Source organism: Haplochromis burtoni, unplaced genomic scaffold (assembly GCF_018398535.1).
Source record: "Haplochromis burtoni strain Fernald_Lab_line unplaced genomic scaffold, NCSU_Asbu1 Contig_758, whole genome shotgun sequence".
Taxonomy (NCBI): domain Eukaryota; kingdom Metazoa; phylum Chordata; class Actinopteri; order Cichliformes; family Cichlidae; genus Haplochromis; species Haplochromis burtoni.
The window spans coordinates 100,912-120,008 of record NW_024583119.1 but is presented as its reverse complement, the minus strand read 5'-3'; the positions used below and the strand labels follow the sequence as shown (position 1 = coordinate 120,008).

Genomic DNA, 19,097 nt, shown 5'->3' with positions numbered 1-19,097 from the left:
ACACACACACACACACACACACACACACACACACACACACACACACACACACACACAAAAATCTAAAAATCTATTACAATTACTACAATCTGAGTGGCCCTGTGGAGTCATAGGACACCTGCGAGAACCTCAGGGTACCTTTGGTGTGGTCAGCGCTGTGCTCTGATAGATAGGCGAGTTGCTCGAAGGGACTGCTTTAATTTCCTGTGGACGCAAACGGGTCAATCAGTTAAACAAACCATAACATACAGGACACCTGTGCAAAGACTCATCTGTGACCAACCTCGTGTTCGGAGCTTGTGGAGGGTGATGGGGGCGTAGTGTCTGATTTTGCAGGGGTGGCACCTATGTCTGAAGGCTGCAGGTAAAAACCGTGACACAAAGATTATCAACACCTGATCAGATGAACTGTGACAACTACAAATGCACTATTGCAGTATTCATACAGCGGACACATGAAGTAGTACTGCAGTAATATGAGAATAAGAGGACTGATACTAAGCGATGCTTTTTTTTGTGTGTCGGCGGAGTTTATTCTGTGGATGGAGGTTTTTATAGTCAGTCGGATCAGCTGTGCGGGGCATTAATTTGACCCGAGTGGTTGTTGATGTCATTAGTACAAAGCTAGCAGCTATACTCGAGGTTGAAGGTGGCAGGTTACTGTCTGAAGAGGGGAGGGTAAACTTACTTCTTCCCAGAGAGCATACAGCAAGGAGGCAGAGCAAGCTGACATCTCAAAGTTACAAAGAGAAAGAAGCAAGATGAAGTTGAGTAAGTCAGCACTACACCTGAATGGCATCACTGTCCTGTGAGCTGCTGTGTGTGGGCTTGTTACTATGAATGGTAGGAAAGTCAGACAGGTAACTCACTCTGAAGGTGAGGTCTGGAGCTAGAGGAGACGTGTTGAAGTATTCAAAGATAGGGTCCTGGAAGTCCGGGAGCTTCAGACCTGCACAGACATAGATGGTGAAGACACGCCCACAGACACCACTGGAACCTACCTGTCCTCTCAGACCCTAAAAATCACATGGTCTGAGTAGTTTTGCCTAACCTTTGTCGGAACGTGAACGGGTCTCCTCCATCTCCTTTTTTAGGGTCTCCATCTGCTCCACCATTTCCTTGCTCCTTTCCTCCGTCTCCTTAAGCTTACTGTAGGCAGAGAGACATGGGTCAGATAGGTGAACACAGTACACAGATAAGATGACAGTCTGCCTTGGTATGACCTCTGACCTCTCCAGGTTGATGTTTGAGGCTTTGACTTTGCGCAGCTCCTCCTGGACCAGCTGTTTGGCTCTGATTTCAGCGTCCAGAGCCGACTGCAGCTCGAGGCGAGCAGACATGTCCAACTTCTGACTGCGGCGCACCTTCCACAGGGGGTCCTGGAGGGGGTGGAATCAGAGGTTTAGGCACCTGTTTATTGTCACTGTACATCAAAGCTCAGAAAGCAAGAAATGGTGCAGTCGGACGATCAGAGCAGCCAATGAGGCTGTGTCCCAATTCAGGGTCTGCACACTTGAAGTACGCATTTTAAGTGCGGTTACGTCACCGCCACGCGACGACGGCTGTCCCAATTCGAAGTGTACTTCAAATGCATACTCCAAATGCGCCGTCAATTTCCCCAAATATCAAGCGTGGTCCGGTGCACGCTTCGTGGTCCTATATATATCCCACAATTCATAGCGCGACACACACGCGCGCGCGCGCACACACACACACACACGCGCACACACGCGCACACACACACGCGCACACACGCGCACACACGCGCACACACGCGCACACACGCGCGCACACACGCGCACACACACACCATAATAATCTGACAATACTATAATATTGGCCATATTACATTTATATTGCCAGAGTGAGATGATTTTAGTCTCATGAACAACATTAACTAATTGTTATTTACTAACTAATCTTGAAATGACTGTTCAGCACAGAAATGAAGCCCAACAATCATGCTTTACAGTCCCGTGGTCTCAGCCTCAGATACTCAACTAATCAGTGATGTCATGACAAAAATGAATGACCAACAAAACATTTTCTCCTTCACTTCTGTCAAACAATGCCGTTTGTAACGTTTCTCGCGGTTAGTATCATGGTTGCTAGGCAACTTGAACAGCGCAACGAAGGCTAGACCGTCCCATTTCACAAGCCTTTCACTTCCACACTTCTCGTACTTATAGTACGCACCATACGTAGTACGCGTAGTGCGCGTACTTCAAGCATGCAGACCCTGAATTGGGACTCAGCCAATGAGTGTTCAATCAGGTGAGGTGATGTCCAGACATGTGATACCACCGATGTAGCTGCTGGAAAATGTGACATTATCATATGACATCAAGATTTGACCACTTAAAGCCCTAAAGGATGCACTGCTTAAATTCCAGATGACTCTAAACCTTCAAAGATAACAGAAGAGTACCTGAAGTGTAGTACCTGACCCCCCAGGTGCCTACTCGAGGTACTCAGTGAGTAAAAACTAATGTGTAGACCGAGTACTGACTCAAGTACAGAGTAAACTACTCCCTGAAGTACAGACTGTGACACCACCTTAGACTAAAGCTTCGTCTCCACTCTGTCCCCACCAGAGCTTGAACCCTCACCCTGTCCTGACCCTGGATTCATCTCGAGAGGTCACTGTAGACACTAACTCTCTTTGTAACCTCCTCATCTATGCTTCTGCTTGACCTCTGACCTCTTCAGGCTTCTGTGTGATCCACTCTATGACTTCGTCACAGCTGTCAGGAACCCGCACTGGGAAAGCCTCACTGCGTTCTAATATCAATGGTACACATGCAAGCCAATAGCCATGCAAGCATCTTTAAGCTCGCCCAGAAAGTGATTTTTGACTGGCTGGAAATCGTGACCAGCTCACTCACCCTCCTGTCTCCACCAATGGGAGGCCAGGGCTTCTTAGGGGGAGTGGCCACTCCTGATTCCGTCTAAGCCAGCAGGTTTGAAAGGAAAAAAAACCCCCAAACAAAATCAACACACAGATACAGACAGTACTACAGTCTGAAGAAGGTGGAGGACATTCCTGGATTTCTTTCACAATAAAAGCCACTAAGTTAAAACATAACTGAAGGGATAAAACATTTCTGAGCATTTGTAACATAAATTTAAAAAAAATTTCTGCTATGACTGAGTGATGTCTGAACACACCTGTGACAGGCGGAGGCTTCAACAGGTCGCTTCAGGTGAAGTCCCGTGTGTGTGTGTGTGTGTGTGTGTGTGTGTGTGTGTGTGTGTGTGTGTGTTAGTGTTACCAGAGGTCTGGTTCCCAAGCTGGAGCTGCGTAGAGTTTCCAGCTCCTCCGTCATCTTGGTGGCTAGAGCCTGCAGATAACCTCGAGCATCCTTCTCGTCGCTGACCCTGAACACAGTGTACCACATGTCCTTAAAAATGTGTCGCTGAACCCACGGCGGTGTCCAAGCAGCTCACGTGACTCACCACTGGATGATCTCTGCGATCTGAGCCTCCCAGTGAGCCACGCTCTCCTTCTTGGATGCCAGGTCCTGCAGCTCGTCTTCTAGTTGCCTATTCTGAGCCGTCAGGTTATCCACGAACGAGCACAGCTGGACACAACCACAACGAGAGCAGTATTACACAGCAGTGCTCCTAGTACTACAAAGTGTGCAGTAACAGTACTACAGGAGTATCACCTTGTCGGTCTCTGCCGTCAGTTTTCGGTTTTCTTCTGTCAGCAGGTTCTTCTCTCGCTCATGTTTCTTCTTGAGAGCAGTGAGAGCTTCTTCCATCTCGACTTGCCTGAGAGGGCACACACACACACACTGGGTCAGCATGGATCTGGCCATGACTCACCTGTACCTGCCAGTAAACCCAGTTCAGGACTCACCTGTCCCTCTTGGCCTTGTCTAGCTTGTCTCGGAGCTGCAGCAACTCCTTGTTGGCGGTGAGCTGCGCCCCCTCAGACTCCTGCAAGTCTTTGCAGAGGTTTTTTATCTCAGAGGAGTGGGCCGAGTCCCTCCTCAGGAGCTCCTCCTCGTAGAACAGCACCTTCTTGTCCAGCTCTGCCTTTAGATGGGATAGTTCCTGCTGAAACTCCGCCCCTCCTGCTGCTACTCCACGGCCCTGCTGAGACTAGGATCAGAACCAGAACAACTTCTGCATGACTGTGAGGACCGGTTCAGCCAGGGTTTGGCTTAACCCAGGCTCAAATTGGGATTGTGTGGTCATGATGGGTGTAAAGGGGTGTGTGTGTGTGTGTGTGTGACCTCTGACCTTTAGACTCTGCAGCTCCGCCTCCAGCTGTTTGGAGTAAACCTCGCTGTGCTCCCTCAGCTTCCTCTCCTTTGATGCCTCTGTCTGCGCCTCATCCAGCTGAGCCTCCAGCTAACACACAAACAAAAGGCTTTTTGCGGGTCAGTGGAGCTTACTGAGACTCAGACCTACTGAGATGGAAGCTCTGCGGGGGACCTAACATGATGTGCACGTGGAGTGCACAGCAGAGCTGCGTTACAGCACATAAACATGAACATGTGTCTGCAGTGACGAAGATACCACACCTCACAGTCCCGTCATAAACATTGAATATCAGAGACATCAATCACTGCTCAGGCTGAGCTGATGGGTGATGATGTCGGACTAGTTCTGCTCAAAATGAGTCTTATTTTCCTGCTTTTGCATTAAATTCTTATCATCCTCATGAGGTTCTTCATAACCACACCTGCAACACAGGTGTGCATGCTGTGGAACCAGCTGTCGACCCACCATCACCTCCCCCTCCACTCAGTGTCAGCAGATGGTTGGTGAATAGGGAAGTCACACAGCTTTTAGGTTTATATGACTTTTACACCCTGCTAACAAGAAGTGATGTCATTAGCAGTGGTTAGTGATTCATTCGCCTCCTTTCCTGTAACCCTGATTCACTCTCTGCAGATTAATTCCTTTGAGCTCATTCGGGTCTTTCCCACGTCACTGAATCTTTCCTGCCATTTTACTGAAGTCTGCACTTTAAATGACATGTTCGGCCAATCAGAGCACACCACCATCACTCAGGGTTGATCTGAACTGTGTATGTATGCTGCCTATGGAATCTGACATTAATATGACCTGAAATAATTTCTTCACTTTATGAAGGAGCCGTCGTAATTCATCTTATGATCTGACCAAACCTTTTAGACCTGTCGTGTCTCTGACATGTGCTCACGGCGCTTTAAACGCTTGGTTCCTTCTCGTTTTACATCAAAGTGTTCTTTGATTGACCAACGGCTTCCTGCTTATTACAGGAGTCTGTTTCCCTCTGCTGGTGAGCACGAGGAGGTGCACCTCCCGTTCTTTTCAGTTTGACTCTGGAACTCAACTTAGAAAGTCAGAAAACAAACTCTTAATCTGTAGAGCTGTACTGCTAACCACATAAGAGAACAGTATCATGCTGCACTGTTGGCGATACCCAGACGGCTCTACCTCACTTGTGAACCAAAAACAAATCCTCTTTTTCCTGCTTTGTCTGTCTCTCTCAGGCTCATCTTCAGACCTCTTACACTTCTGTTCCTGACTCCCTGTCATCAGGACATGTGCCCAATCATCATCACTGACAAATTACTTAAAGCGACCAAACTGAAAACCCGACAGACGCTCCCTAACCCTCCATAACGAGGGTGAATGCTAACAGAGGAGACTTTCGTCTCTAAGGTTTTAATCACAAATGGTCATTGCTGATGCTCTGCAGCCATCCTCACTCACCTCCTTACGGCTCTTCTCCATCTTACGGATTTCCTGCCTCATGCCGTCCATCTTCTGTAGCAGCGCCTCCATCTCCTCCTCCTTGTCACGGAGCTGGCGGGTCAGGCGCTGCTTTGAGGAGCGCAGCTCAGCCATCCTCTCTGACAACTCAGAGAACTCCTGCAGCACCAGCTTCCTCTGCGAGTGCGCCTCCTTCAACTCCTTCGTCTGACTCCTCAGGCGTTCCAGGGCGTCAGCCAACTGCTGCTCAGAGGGTGTGGGGTTTATTAGCTTGGGAATACATGACTATTAAGCCCCTTTTCATTAGTAACTACTCGGATTGACTTGTGACAGTTTAAAGGGTTTTTTGTAAGGTACCGTTTTAGTACCTGCTCACCCAGGGTTCCAAGCCATCTGAGCAGGTACTAAAATGTGACGTCGTCACACTGCATGCCACTGATTGGCTGGTCGGTAGCGTCACTCGATGAATCATAAGAGCATCTTGTTCACAAAAATCAAAACTGCCATTTTTGAAACCATGGCAATGAGGGAAATGGCTACAAAAACAGTCCGACGAGTTTGACGAAAAGCCACAGGTATGTCGTCGCTTGGATGTCCACCTTTGTTGTAGCGTTCTGCATAGTAATTAAGTCGCGGGACGCTCAAACATGTTGCTATGACAACAACCACTCACATCAGTTAGTGCTGGATTGTAATGGAAAACGAGTTGATCAGAGTAGGTACTAATGGAAAAGGGGCTTTATTCTGAAAAACAGCTCCACCTGCGGCCAGATGCGCGTACCTTGTGAACCTCATCCTTCTCCTGTCGCAGGCTTTTCACCTGCTTCTCCATGCTCCTCAGTTTGGAGGCGGAGCTTTCATAGTCCTGTCTGAGAGAGACCGCCTCTTCCAGCTGGTGCTCCAGCCTGTCAGAGTCTGAGATTACAGGGGCAGGGTTTATTTTAATAAATAAAAAGTGTGACATTACTTTAATAACTTTATTTAAACTGATTTGTCTGCAGTACTGTCTCATTGGCTCCAACGTATTAATAAACATGTGTCTGTATGACATTAAACACGAGCTCGGGCGGAGCACAGAAACTTGAAATATTTAAGGTTTTCTGCGAGTGGCGCTGTTAAACAAACCTAACAGGAAATAAAGTTTCAGATGTCATTATTCAGTTCTTTTATTGATGAACTCCGTGCCTGCAGACCATATCAGGTGCTACCACCCCAACTGTGTCTGTTACCACGGAGACATCCTCTGACCTGCCAGCTTCTTCTTGAGTCGTTCAATCTCCTCATTGAGCTTCTTGATCTCTTTGTCTCGACTCAGAGTTCCTCCTCGAGCTGGAGCCTGCAGGGCCTGAGTCGACTCTGTGGGAGGACAGACGCAGTGAGGTCACAGCGAGTACTGCAGGAATACTGATCGAGTCCTACAGAGTACTGCTGGAGTCCAGCAGTGTACTGTGGGAGTACTGCTGGAGTCCGCCTCCTCCTTACCCTGCAGTTTGCGGTTCAGTTCCTGTTTCTCCTGCTCCAGTCGACGAATCCTCTTCTCAAAAACCTCCACCTCCTCCCCTCCTGTTCCACCATCTGTTTCGATCTGGACACGCAACCACGCCCTGCTGACAGAGCTGCGGTCGGAGAAGCAGCTGTCGGTGGTGTAGGTGAAACCAACGAAGGGGAGGTGCTGCCCTGTAAAACCAGTGTGAGACACTGGAGGTCCAATGTCCTGTAGAGAGAAGACCTGTCAGCATGAAGGACTGTGCGGACAAGAAGGGCCACTGGAAAACCTGTGGTCTCAGAGTCACCTGGAGTCTCGGGGACTCTCAGAGACTCCTAGGCCCCAGACTCAGTCTGACTGCCCTGTGACTCCAGGTGACTCTGAGACTGATGGAGTCTCAGAGCAGTCAGATTGATGGAAGGCCATTTCACACAGGGAGCAGCACATACTGTACTGCCCTCTGCAAAGCACAGTGAAAGCACTCTGGCGGGGAGAAATCCCACATGCCACGGTCAAAGTTCAACTGGGTTGAATAAAATTTACGTGACTCGCTCCAGCTAGTGGTGATCCCACTGCATGCTGCTAAAACGGTCTTGAGGATAGAAAGACGGTCCTCACCGGGTTCTTCAGGACATCATCATCTACGTCAAAGTTTGAGGTGTCGGTGGGTGAGGACACCTCGGGGATGTAGGGGGCCCCGGTGGACCGGATGTTGTCCCAGTCGATGCCGTTGAAGAAAGGGTGGCTTTTAAAATCAGAGATTCCATTAAGTCCAAGGCGACGATCCCTGGAACAGAGCAAGCCCTGGATCAGATCCTTGGCATCTTCAGACACATCGGTCACATGGGAAGGGAACTGGAAACGCTCCTGGAAACAGCAAAAGAAAAGACAAGGATACGTTCAGAGGAAGAGTCAGGAAACTGGACAAAAAGGCGAGCGTGCGCTGAGGGACGAGCTCTGATTCAAAACAGGAAGTGGGACGAGAGCCTGGAGACAGACTTGTAACCTGGAAACAGCAGCACAGCACGGGCAGGACAAGAGTAATCCAATTACAGAGCACAGTATCATTACCCTGACAGAGTGTAATCTGATTACTGTAACAGCTAGTGTCTTTATTTATTCTGAAAGACAGTCCAAATACTCTGGCAGATAGAACAGTCCATGGTTCTGACCTCATGATTCATGATCTTGCCATAGGTTTCAACCAGCGACTCAGCGTAGAACGGTGTCTCGCCATACAGCATCTCATACATGCACACACCCAGCGACCACCAGTCACACTCTGGGCCGTAGCGGCCCATCCCGTCCTCCATCGCCTGCAGGATCTCTGGGGAGATGTAGTCTGGCGTGCCAACTGCCACCGAGGACTGAACCTATAGTGAAACATTGGGATGGACCGAGGTTACAAAAGGTCATCCAGAAAAGGTCAAAGGTGAACTTAAGCTCAAGTAACAGAACTAAACAAGCTTAACTTAATTAAGCTATTGAAGTTCCTGAATTAAGACCAGCACTAAGATTACCAGGGTTAACCTTAAACTAGACTAACGAGAGCACTGTTAGCTTCAAAGAGGCGATGGGAGCGTGACAGTTACCGTGCCGTCCTCCATCATGCGGAGACAGGATCCGAAGTCTGCGAGGCGAATATGGCCGTTGACGTCGAGCAGGACGTTGTCGGGTTTGATGTCTCTGAAAGACGAAAAACATATTCAGCTAGTCATCGTCACCTTCATCCCAGACAGGTCACATGGTCAGCTGATGCCACAGCAGGATCTGATTAACCACACACAGTATAAAGATGGGTGGCGCTACTGTGCTGTGAACCCATTGGTCCTTCTCAGATGAGTGTTTTTGCTGTCACCATTTTGAGTTTTGAAGCTGGCGGTGACGAGGGGCTGTCTCTGAAATCACACACTCACTGTGACAACCTCCACATGGTCATTTCTAAAACATATGACCAGGCGTACCAAACGGGATGTGCGTCCATGTTTTATCTGACTCCGATCACGTGATGCACCTTAAAGCGCCATCGTTTCACTGTGTGTGAATAAAGATGTGTGAGACTGAACAGCAGCAGGTTAAAGTTCAGCCATCTCAGGAAGGAAAAGACCAGCTGAGCAGGAAGGAACTACATTTCCCAGAGGACACTGCAGCAGGAAAAGCACACTTCCTGGATACAGAGGCACATACCTTTGGTAGGGCCAGTACAACTTAAGAGTACAGTGTGAAGTACAGGCAGTGCAGTTTGCAGTACTCCGAGTACCTGTGTATGTAGTGCTGCTGATGGATGGAGTGGATGGCGAGTACCATCTCAGCCACGTAGAACTTGGCCATATCCTCAGGAAGTCGATCCTCAAACTTACTGAGCAGCGTCAGCAGGTCACCACCCACGTAGTAATCCATCACCAAGTACTGCAGTACAGGTACACACAGAGGAGTTAAAGATAGTACCAGTACCAGTCCCAGTCCCACAGGGGACAGCAGCTAGTACTCACCAAATAGTTGTCATCCTGGAAGGCGTAGTGCAGGTTGGTGATCCACTGACTGTCTCCTTTCACCAGGACGTCACGCTCTTCACGGAAACATGCCGTCTGCACTCACAGCATACCAACACGTCAATAACATGCCCACAGCACACTAAGGTCACAACAGCCCATTACATGATCATGAAGAGGAGCCCACCTCTGCTCGCTTTAGCATCTCCCACTTATTGAGGATCTTCATAGCATAAACTTGCTCCGTGTGCTTCATCTTCACCACGGCAACCTGACAGAGAGAGAGGGGGCGAGAAACATGAACACACAGGTAAACACAAACACCTGCAGCACTATGCGCCAAGGGTCCAGAATGATGCCATGTCAAATTTGTGTGCCTCCCACAGGTGTATCACCTGTGCAGTGTTGCTGCTATGGTCTCCATGGTGACCGGGTGTGTATCTTTAACATCACTTGCTGAGCTGGTCTGAGCACATGACATAGAACCCCACCCACACAGCTCACCTGGACTTACCTGAGGACAGGTGTGTCACAACCATGCCTGCCCGGTGCTTCGGGACATACCTGAGGACAGGTGTGTGTTTATGTCCCGAGGCAGCAGGCAGGTGTGGTAGTGTCACACCTGTCCTCTGGTATGAGAAGAACGCACACACAGAAACAGACACACGCTGACAGCGGCTGCTGAGGACACTCGCTCTGCTTTACACATTACCCAAAAGCCCAAGAGATGCGAGAGAGGACGCTTAGTGCAGATCTCAAACACCAAAGGACTACAAATACCACAGTACTGTGTGGGTTCTGATATGTGTGCACGTCTTCACTGCATGTCTCATGGGAAACTGCGTCCATGCTGTAAAGAACTGAATTGCTCTGTCCCCTCGTACCACGATTATGTCAAACTTCTTGTCTTCATAACAAATAAGACCCCACCAACCCGTCTCTGTTCACATTAAACAGAACTTAAATATTTCAGCCAATTAGGGCTGTGCGATATGACCAAACTCTCATATCCCGATATAATACATCTATCATCCCGATAACGATATAAATCACAAAACTGTAACATTTTCTGTAAATTCTGTGAATCTCGGGCAGCTCGACTTGCGTGAAGTGTTTCCAGCTGGGCGTTGTGTTTTAACAGATGCCTGAAACTATACATTTTTAGTCATAAGTTGTAACGGCCGCCGTTTTCTTTGTGATTATTTATTACACAGCGTGCTGCGGGGAAAAGCCTGTTCTAACGTTTGAGTCTGACGGCTCTTTTTTTGCTTCTCATCCGTAAATACTCTGCATACTCTTTCACGTGATTCAGTTTATTTTGAAAAGTCTCAACAGGATCTTGAGTTTTATTGTGAAAGGTTTATGTGGAAAATAAACAAGTGGACGGCGGAGCCACGCGATGGTTTTACCATCATTGTTGCTAACGACAACGCATAAAAACAGGCGCTTGTCCGTCCGTAGTGTGGTTATATTAAATATAAGAGAAAGAGAGAACTTTAAGAAATTAATATAGCCACTACAGTGACCAACAAAACAGTGAAAAAATATTGCCGTAAACAGTTTATTTTGCGACACCACGAAACAAACGACAGCGTAAAATGAAACGATAGATGTTTTTATATCGTCATCTGATATATATCGTTATATCGAACAGCCCTACAGACAATCACATCGTGGTGTGCTGCAGGACGTTTAATATGAGATCTCCATCAGCGTCCACGATGATCTTCAGATTATCCTGGATTACCATCTCCACCCTGGATTATTTCTGGGCCACAGGCTCAGGTAAGGAGAGGAGGGCGGGGCTGTATCCAGTTTTAGGACGGAGACGACCTCCAAGCCTACAGTGCGAGGAGCCTTGCGACCAATCAGGTTACAGAAACAGGGTCACAGTTTCTCTCTGCTGACTTGTTTTTTTGCCATTTGTCTGTCAAACCAACAACAAACACATGACATGACTTGTATTTGTTCGGTTACCCTGCCTCTGATGATGTCACAGGTGGTGGAGTTAATGCCTACGACATTAACTGAAATTGAGTTTTGTTTCAGGGATTGGTCATCGCGCCGCCTCCTCCTCCATCAAGTTTGTGTTCCTAACAGCTTCCCGTTCACTTCCTGTGTTTGCCTGGAATCTGAGCCCTTCCCGTTTTCCCTCAGACTGCAGAAGAGGATGGGCGGAGCCTCCTCCAAGCCACTGCGACACAGTGTGGCGTCTCAAACACACAATCAGGACAGGAAATCCCAGTGCTAAGGTGCTTTACAAAGTAAGAGTCTGTATTTATTCTGTCTACACATGAATACACCGCGTTTCCTTTTCGTCACCTTTAGTCGCCTGACAAGTCACAGGTCATCAGGAAGTCTTACCTCTCCAAAAGCTCCTCGTCCAATCACCTTCAGGATCTCGAAGTCGTCTTTGTGCAGCCGCATGTCCTTCACCGTGGTTGTGAATGGCTTCACTGCAACACACAGAAGAGCTGGGGTAATGTCACACGCACGCAGAGGTCCACACTAACCCAATCTCATACAGGTAATGTTCTGTTGTTGACTTCTTACCAGATCAAATCACAATGGTAACAGAGGCTGAAGCCCTCACCTGGTCAAGAGCAGGTTATATTCAGAGTTTAAAGCAGAAGCGATCCTCTGATTCTTTTATGTGCATCAGTGTGCAGCTTGTTCCTGAGAGCAGTGCATGAACCTAGAGCGGCTCAGACTGAACGTTCATGTGCTGATGCAGCAAATATTTAAATCTTTTTCTACTTGATTCTACTTGACTCTGATCTGCTACAAACACAGGACACCAGGAATGTTCAACCAATCACATTCATCCACTCTGATCTCCGTCATCAGTCTGTGTGACAGGAAATGTTACCGTTTCTGTGTTTCAGACACGAATGTGCAGTCGTTGCTTTAAAAACAAAGACAAAATCATTAACTGCCATTCAACTTGTATTTTCCCGCTCTATGCCACAAATGACCAGATTAACCAGTTTCACCTCTCAGATTATTCACAGATTTTTTGGTTCTTTACAGATTTTTACTTGACAGCATCTCTGTAAAAGAGAAGTCACATGAGAGGTGAAACGTCCCTTTAAATTGGTAAGATGCTATCAGCTCTGCCCCTTTCACGTGAACTCGCAGGTTAAACCCTGAGTTAACTCAGCGAGATGATAACCAGGTTTGTGACCTCTGACCCTGATCGCTGACGTTAGGTTAAACGCAATATTCCTTCTAATTTTTCATGTGTCTGAGCGAACACACAAAGTAAAAATAACTTGAACTCCAATTTTGAAAAGAACTTTTTTTTTTGCTCTGACTTGTATTATGAGTCTGTGGTCTGGGAGAGAGTCCTGTAACTCTTTGTCTGCAAAATACAGAATGACCAATGTTGGCAATTAATTCTATAGTTACTTGTTCAAAAAGGTAACTGAGTTTTGCAAACAAAGTTTTTTGCAGCTGTTTACCTAAAAATGCAGCCAAGGCGTTTTTTTAAATAAACATTTAAAATTATTTACGGAACAATCAGGTGTTCTGCATCAAATTTGATGCCACACAAATTATTTGTGCCTCTCCAAAATATGATTTCTGTCCACTATAAGATAAAGGAGAACAACAGCCTGATATCTGCAGGCCTGACAACAGGAGATGTATCACTCCTGTAACACCTGTAACATTCAGTAGTCGCCTCATTGTTCTGACACACACAACAAAACTATTGACTACACTACACACTAACTACACAAGATTTGCGCTAAACGTCGCAAATCTCTCACATCTCAAAACACCGCCGTCACTCCTAAAACTTCCCTCTTCCTAAACAACTAAATGCCATGTTGCCATATCATTTTTTGATTGGTCCACATAGTATATTTGCTCACAGGCGGCGAGCGCTTTCGAGCGTTTTCCCTATAAAACGCCGTTTTTACAGTTTCTTCCCGCAATAAATATAAACAATGATCGTATTCAGGAAAAAACAAACATTGCATATTTTTTATCATAACTCTGGTTTTACGTGGCCTATCAACACAATTTAAAAACTGCTATAAAGTCCACATTTTTTCCGTCAATTGTTCCATCTGTCCTGCTCACATCTCCAATGGTTGTACACGTTGTCATTATCGTGGCTTCACTCCACATCAGCCACGCCACTTTGCTAGCTAAAACACCGGTGTTGGCACATAAGAACGCTGTCATAGTCTGTCAACGACGTTGATTAGCTGCGTATATACGAATGTGAATCGCATCATTGGCTGGACTATGATGCGATTAATCCCATACCGGAGCAGCCAGTCACTTACTGACTAACACTGCAAAACAGAATTGTTAAAGTATTTATTTTAATTTCAATTCAGGTTAGAGTTTTTTTGTGCGCAACACAGATTTTCTGTGCGCAGAGACTGTGCCAGCAGTGCGCAATTGCGCATGCGCGCAGTTTAGAGTGAACATTGGTTAAACGTGTCCTGATAACAGAACGACCCGAGTCGTGAGTTAGAGGCATTAGTACCCTGCATCCTGTCAGCTCCTCATCATTTATTCATCTGATCTGAGATCAGATTTATCTGGGTCACTCACATTTACTCTCATAGAAACCAGAATAGAAACACAGCAGAGGAGCTGAGCTGGTTTCAATTCTTCCTCAGAGCCCTGACTTAACACTTGCAAACACTTTCGGCCTGACTGATGTCACTGCTGTGCAGGCTGAGGGCTGAGAAAGAGCACAGAATAATTCACCACGTCATGGCGGCATTACGGTTTCCATGTCTACGAGTCTGCTGCCGTCCAACTGATGGAGACATGTCTGCAGAGTGGCCGTGACTGCTGGTCCTGTTTTAGTTCTGCAGCAGGTGGAGAACTTTATCACTGATCAATAACGGATGGAGGCCAGTTATTGATTAGCGATAAAGTGGTTTGTCATACATTATTAATGGAAGACAAATGAAGTGAGTGCATCCTCTCCTGTCCCCGCCCTCTTAGGTGAGGGCCTGAGTCTAAGAACCTTGTGATTGGTCAGAGACACTGACAGGTGTGAGCGATGCTGTCTGAAGCAATTATGGATTACTTTAAAGCATGGGTGGGGAACTCCAGGCCTTGAGGGCCGGTGTCCTGCAGGTTTTAGATATCACCCTGGGTCAACACACCTGAATCACATGATTAGTTCATTACCAGGCCCCTGGAGAACTTCAAGACATGTTGAGGAGGTAATTTAACCATTTAAATCAGCTGTGTTGGATCAAGGACACATCTAAAACCTGCAGGACACTGGCCCTCAAGGCCTAGAGTTCCCCACCCCTGATCTAAAGGAGACCATCTCCTTTCAGATCAGATCAGATCAATAACACACCTCAGTCAAGTTATGAAATCATGTTTAGGTGATCACTGCCTTCATAATCTTCATCACTGACTGTCCTGATCAGCTTCCTGCTTATTTGTATCAAACCTTCCTGTAAACATCACCTGAACACCGTCTGTCATTGATCACCCATGACCTGATCGGTCTTACTCATCACTGACATCATCGGTGCATGCAGTTGGCCTTCACAGCGGCTCCAACTCAGAGCAGAATCGCAAATTGAAACCAGGTCACAGAAACCAGGACAGGAACAGGCTGAACCAGGCCAAACTGGGCCAGAGTGTTTCAGCTGCACAGAAGCTGGAAGCTGATTCAAGACCAGCTGATCGATTACACTATCACTGAATGATATTAGCCACATGCAGTCACCATGGAAACACTAACAGTCTACATGGGACCCACAACCAGGGCAGGAAGGCGGAGCCTGAAAAAGCTAGGATTATCCTAGTGTTCATCCTGACTGAACTTTAAACCTAATCACCTCGATTATTGATTGTATATCATGTGACCACGTCAGACCACGAGAGACCCGGAGACGCCCTTTAAGCCTTCAGAATCCTCTTTCAAGGAGCTCCACAAACCTGGAGCTGAGCTCAGGGGAGAGAGCCTTCAGACACCTGTGAGGTGAATCTGTCTCTGACCCCTCAAGCACCCTGGATCTACCTCACGTACACCTGAAACTACCTGAAGCGTGCTACACCTGGATCTCCTTGATTGACCTTTGACCTTCAGTAGGCCAGCTCCAGTCTGCTGAACCTGACCCCCACCCCCCCGGGTCTTACCCCACTCCAGGAAGTCGGTGACGTGCTTCTCCCTCTTGAGCGGGGACTGGGAGCACTCTGTGTAGAAGCAGAGCAGCAGGTCTAGCAGCGCCTCCACGCTCAGGCAGCCGGCCGCCCGCTGCTCTAGCAGCAGCTCCTCCAGTCGCTTCAACCGCTCCTGCGCCGACATCCTGCTGTCGGTCCCCGCCGGACTCTCCAGGGTGCTCCGCCGGGCCCGCGTCGCTCAGTCCGGGTGTATCCGCCGCCGAGGCTCCGCTTCCTGACTAGCTGCTAGCCGTTAGCCGTTAGCTCCAGGAGAAGCTTCCCGACATTTTGAGCCGCGGGGTTCGGAGAGTCGCCGAGAGTCCTCCGGTCACCGTGGGTCACCGTCGGTCAGCAGCCTGCGGGCCTGCCTCTGTCCGCCCTCCTCCGGCTCTAATCCGGTAAATCTGCTCTTTCCTCTCAGGATCAGGAGGTCGGGCGGACCGTCGACTCTCAGGTCGGCCGCCGCTGCTCCATGTCCGCCGCTCGGTTTGTTGGACCGGGGCTGGCTCCGGGGGCGACTGCGCAGGGGTCAGAATGTCCGAGTTCTCCGTGGGAGTGGGGGAGAGCGTCACGGGATCACGGCCGGTTTGAGGAGAGTTCGAGGCGGCTGCCGGTGTGGCAGAGCGCTGGGAATATGGCTGAATCCAGGACGGAAGATCCCGAGCAAGCGGAGGAGTTGTGTCCCGCTTCCGGTGCCGGGGAGCTTCACAATAAAATATCCGAGCTCAGAAAACCAAGAGTCAGTGACGAGCATCAACAAACCGCAAGAACAGAAGGACTAAACACATGGTAAATGGACTGGTTCTTATATAGCGCTTTTCTTCTCATCTGAGCACTCAAAGCGCTTTACACAACTTGTGCATTCACCCATTCATACAAGCACATTTTCTAAGTTCTTTCTAACTAACATTCACACACATTCATACTCCGATAAATACATCGGAGAGCAATTTGGGGTTTCCTGTCCGTCCAGCCCTCTGCAAATGCTCAGGAAACCCAAGCCTCCCCGACAGACTCATCTCCTTCTTGCTTACTGAACATATGAACATCTGCAGCTCCACCGTCTCCATCACAGCAAGGGTCCCCTCCAATGTTCCCTCTAATTTTTCATGTGTCTGAGCGAACCCACAAACTCCCTGAGCGATCTCGTGGACCACTGTGAGGACAGTCGATGTGTGCACTGTGGTCAGGCCAGCGTCGAATCCATCCAAGCTACATGGTTTATTAAAATAATAAAATTACAGCATTTACATTTCTGTTAGACTACTTTTAATTAGCTGCTTTAGCCCACTTACAATGAAAATTAAAAAAAAAATCTTGTTCATGACCTGTGTAGTATGTTAACACTATTGGAAGTAAAAATAACTTGAACTCCAGCCTTTGGTTTCGTCCTTGCTCACAGGCGGAGAGTGCTTCCAAGCGTTTTCCTTATAAAACGCCATTTTTACCGTTTCTTCCTGCAGTAAATATAAACAACGATAATATTCAGGAAGAAAACCAAACATTGCATATTTTTTATCATAACTCTGGTTTTACGTGGCCTATCAACACAATTTAAAAACTGGTATAAAGTCCACAAAGACAAGTGCAGGATGTGTATAACAGAGAGGTAGCATCGCCTGTCATCACCATCATCATAGTACCACTTCACACTTAGCAGCTGAACTGCTGTCCCCGGTAGAAAGAGGCCAAGTGTGAGGCCTGCCCACTGTGTCTCCTCATTCCAAAGGTAAAACCCTATACAGTAGATCACTGACACACAAACACACACAGAAAAAGAACAAACACCCAGATGCACAAGATATCTTCTAATGGGATGGCGCAAGCTCACAGAAAAGACACCAGAGTCATTCCACACCACTTTAAAACAGCCATTAGCTGTTTCTTAGCTTCACTGGTACAGCTTTATCAATGTGCCACTCTACTGATAATCTAAATAGCCATTCATTTATGCACGCATTCACTTTTTAAATTTTTAATTATGGCAGAATGTCTAAAGTGTGAAGCTCAGGCACAGCACATTCCCAAGATGTGCATTGTGTACAACTGTCTCTATAAAAAGGTTGCGTAAGCACAGTATTTTTATCATTTCATGGGTAATGATATAACTGCTGAATGTGACTAGAAAAAGGTCTTACACTATGGGTACTGCTATACATTTCAATCCATCTATCCGTCGCAGCTGGTGTCAGCCAGACCCTTTAGCCACACATTGGACTTTTGGTGTCCTGACCTTGCCCCATTGATCTGCACAGTCAGGAAATCATAACGCTGTGCTGCACCTTGTTTTCAATACAGATCCTAGATGTGCAAAAAATGACTTGGGAAAAACAAGTGTTTATTGTGTTCAATCATATTTTGGGGGAGGCGTAAGGTGGAGAATTATAATTTAAAAGTTGGGCATTATGCGAATATTGATCAGCGACGGCAATTTAGTAACACTTAATTAAAGTCACTAGTTAAATTCAATAACTAATAGGCTGTGTTATCCTGTTTTACGATCACAGGAGGTCTCGGGGGGCCCAGTTTGGCCAACAAAGGTGGACTAACCAACGCCGATATTGGATTGCAGTGCACACGGAATTCAGCTATGTTTTCCCGTTCAGTACTAACGGCTGTGCCATAGCATCTCCCAAATGTGCTTCTTCTAACGTGAAGTACGGCCGCAGCTGAGACGGCTCCAGCACGTAGCATCATTTTCAATCACATTATGGCAAAACTTTGTTCTAGCAAGCTATGAGCACCTGTCTCCTGCATCAGATACACACTCACGTTTATTGATCGCCTGGTTGTTGTAACTTCTATTTGAATAATTAATTTCTAGTATCAAGAGCCTGTCAGCTTAGACATAGGTATAATGAGGACTTGGGCAGCCCCTACACAGGGGGCTGTGTTATTAATTTGCTCTTATTTTATTAACTGGATGTTTAACTCAGTTCACACTCATGACGGTTTCACTTTTTCTGACCTCTCGTTGGTTGACTGTTCTAACACTAGATCTTTTCTATGTCCTATTATGTGAAAGGGTATTCTAGATACACACAACTCATGTAGTGTGGTTTCATTCACGAAGGAGAGCCACCTGGACTGATTAATATGTGTGGAGCCAAAGAAATATGTTCTTATTCTCATTTAAAATGTCATGCTTTTATTAATTATCTGAAGCTTACAACCAAAGTTGTTATCTGACGTAAAATGTATAGAAATCATACATATACCAACAAGACAGTGTACATCACTGTCACAACAGCGTC

At 47.2% G+C, this 19,097-nt stretch overlaps 1 protein-coding gene across 3 annotated transcripts in view; it reads right to left on the bottom strand.

The window, feature by feature from the left end:
- The window catches only part of cdc42bpb (CDC42 binding protein kinase beta (DMPK-like)), a 24,981-nt gene extending 8,448 nt beyond the window's left edge, over nucleotides 1-16,533 (bottom strand). Inside the window, exons 1-23 of one of the 3 annotated variants that reach the window (XM_042215558.1) lie at nucleotides 15,820-16,533; nucleotides 12,055-12,146; nucleotides 9,878-9,961; nucleotides 9,691-9,786; nucleotides 9,459-9,607; nucleotides 8,791-8,884; nucleotides 8,371-8,571; nucleotides 7,817-8,065; nucleotides 7,195-7,426; nucleotides 6,961-7,068; nucleotides 6,494-6,627; nucleotides 5,713-5,955; nucleotides 4,249-4,359; nucleotides 3,863-4,107; nucleotides 3,669-3,774; nucleotides 3,457-3,581; nucleotides 3,273-3,378; nucleotides 2,886-2,948; nucleotides 1,231-1,379; nucleotides 1,052-1,149; nucleotides 870-949; nucleotides 284-358; nucleotides 139-204 (exon numbers count right to left, since the gene is read on the bottom strand). In XM_042215558.1, coding sequence (XP_042071492.1) covers nucleotides 139-204; nucleotides 284-358; nucleotides 870-949; nucleotides 1,052-1,149; nucleotides 1,231-1,379; nucleotides 2,886-2,948; nucleotides 3,273-3,378; nucleotides 3,457-3,581; nucleotides 3,669-3,774; nucleotides 3,863-4,107; nucleotides 4,249-4,359; nucleotides 5,713-5,955; nucleotides 6,494-6,627; nucleotides 6,961-7,068; nucleotides 7,195-7,426; nucleotides 7,817-8,065; nucleotides 8,371-8,571; nucleotides 8,791-8,884; nucleotides 9,459-9,607; nucleotides 9,691-9,786; nucleotides 9,878-9,961; nucleotides 12,055-12,146; nucleotides 15,820-15,988 — 3,075 coding nt within the window. In that variant the 5' untranslated portion in view covers nucleotides 15,989-16,533. The remainder of the gene's footprint in view (nucleotides 1-138; nucleotides 205-283; nucleotides 359-869; nucleotides 950-1,051; nucleotides 1,150-1,230; nucleotides 1,380-2,885; nucleotides 2,949-3,272; nucleotides 3,379-3,456; nucleotides 3,582-3,668; nucleotides 3,775-3,862; nucleotides 4,108-4,248; nucleotides 4,360-5,712; nucleotides 5,956-6,493; nucleotides 6,628-6,960; nucleotides 7,069-7,194; nucleotides 7,427-7,816; nucleotides 8,066-8,370; nucleotides 8,572-8,790; nucleotides 8,885-9,458; nucleotides 9,608-9,690; nucleotides 9,787-9,877; nucleotides 9,962-12,054; nucleotides 12,147-15,819) is intronic. The other 2 variants (XM_042215559.1, XM_014330252.2) reach the window with 2 other exon arrangements.
- Nucleotides 16,534-19,097: the final 2,564 nt, after the last annotated feature.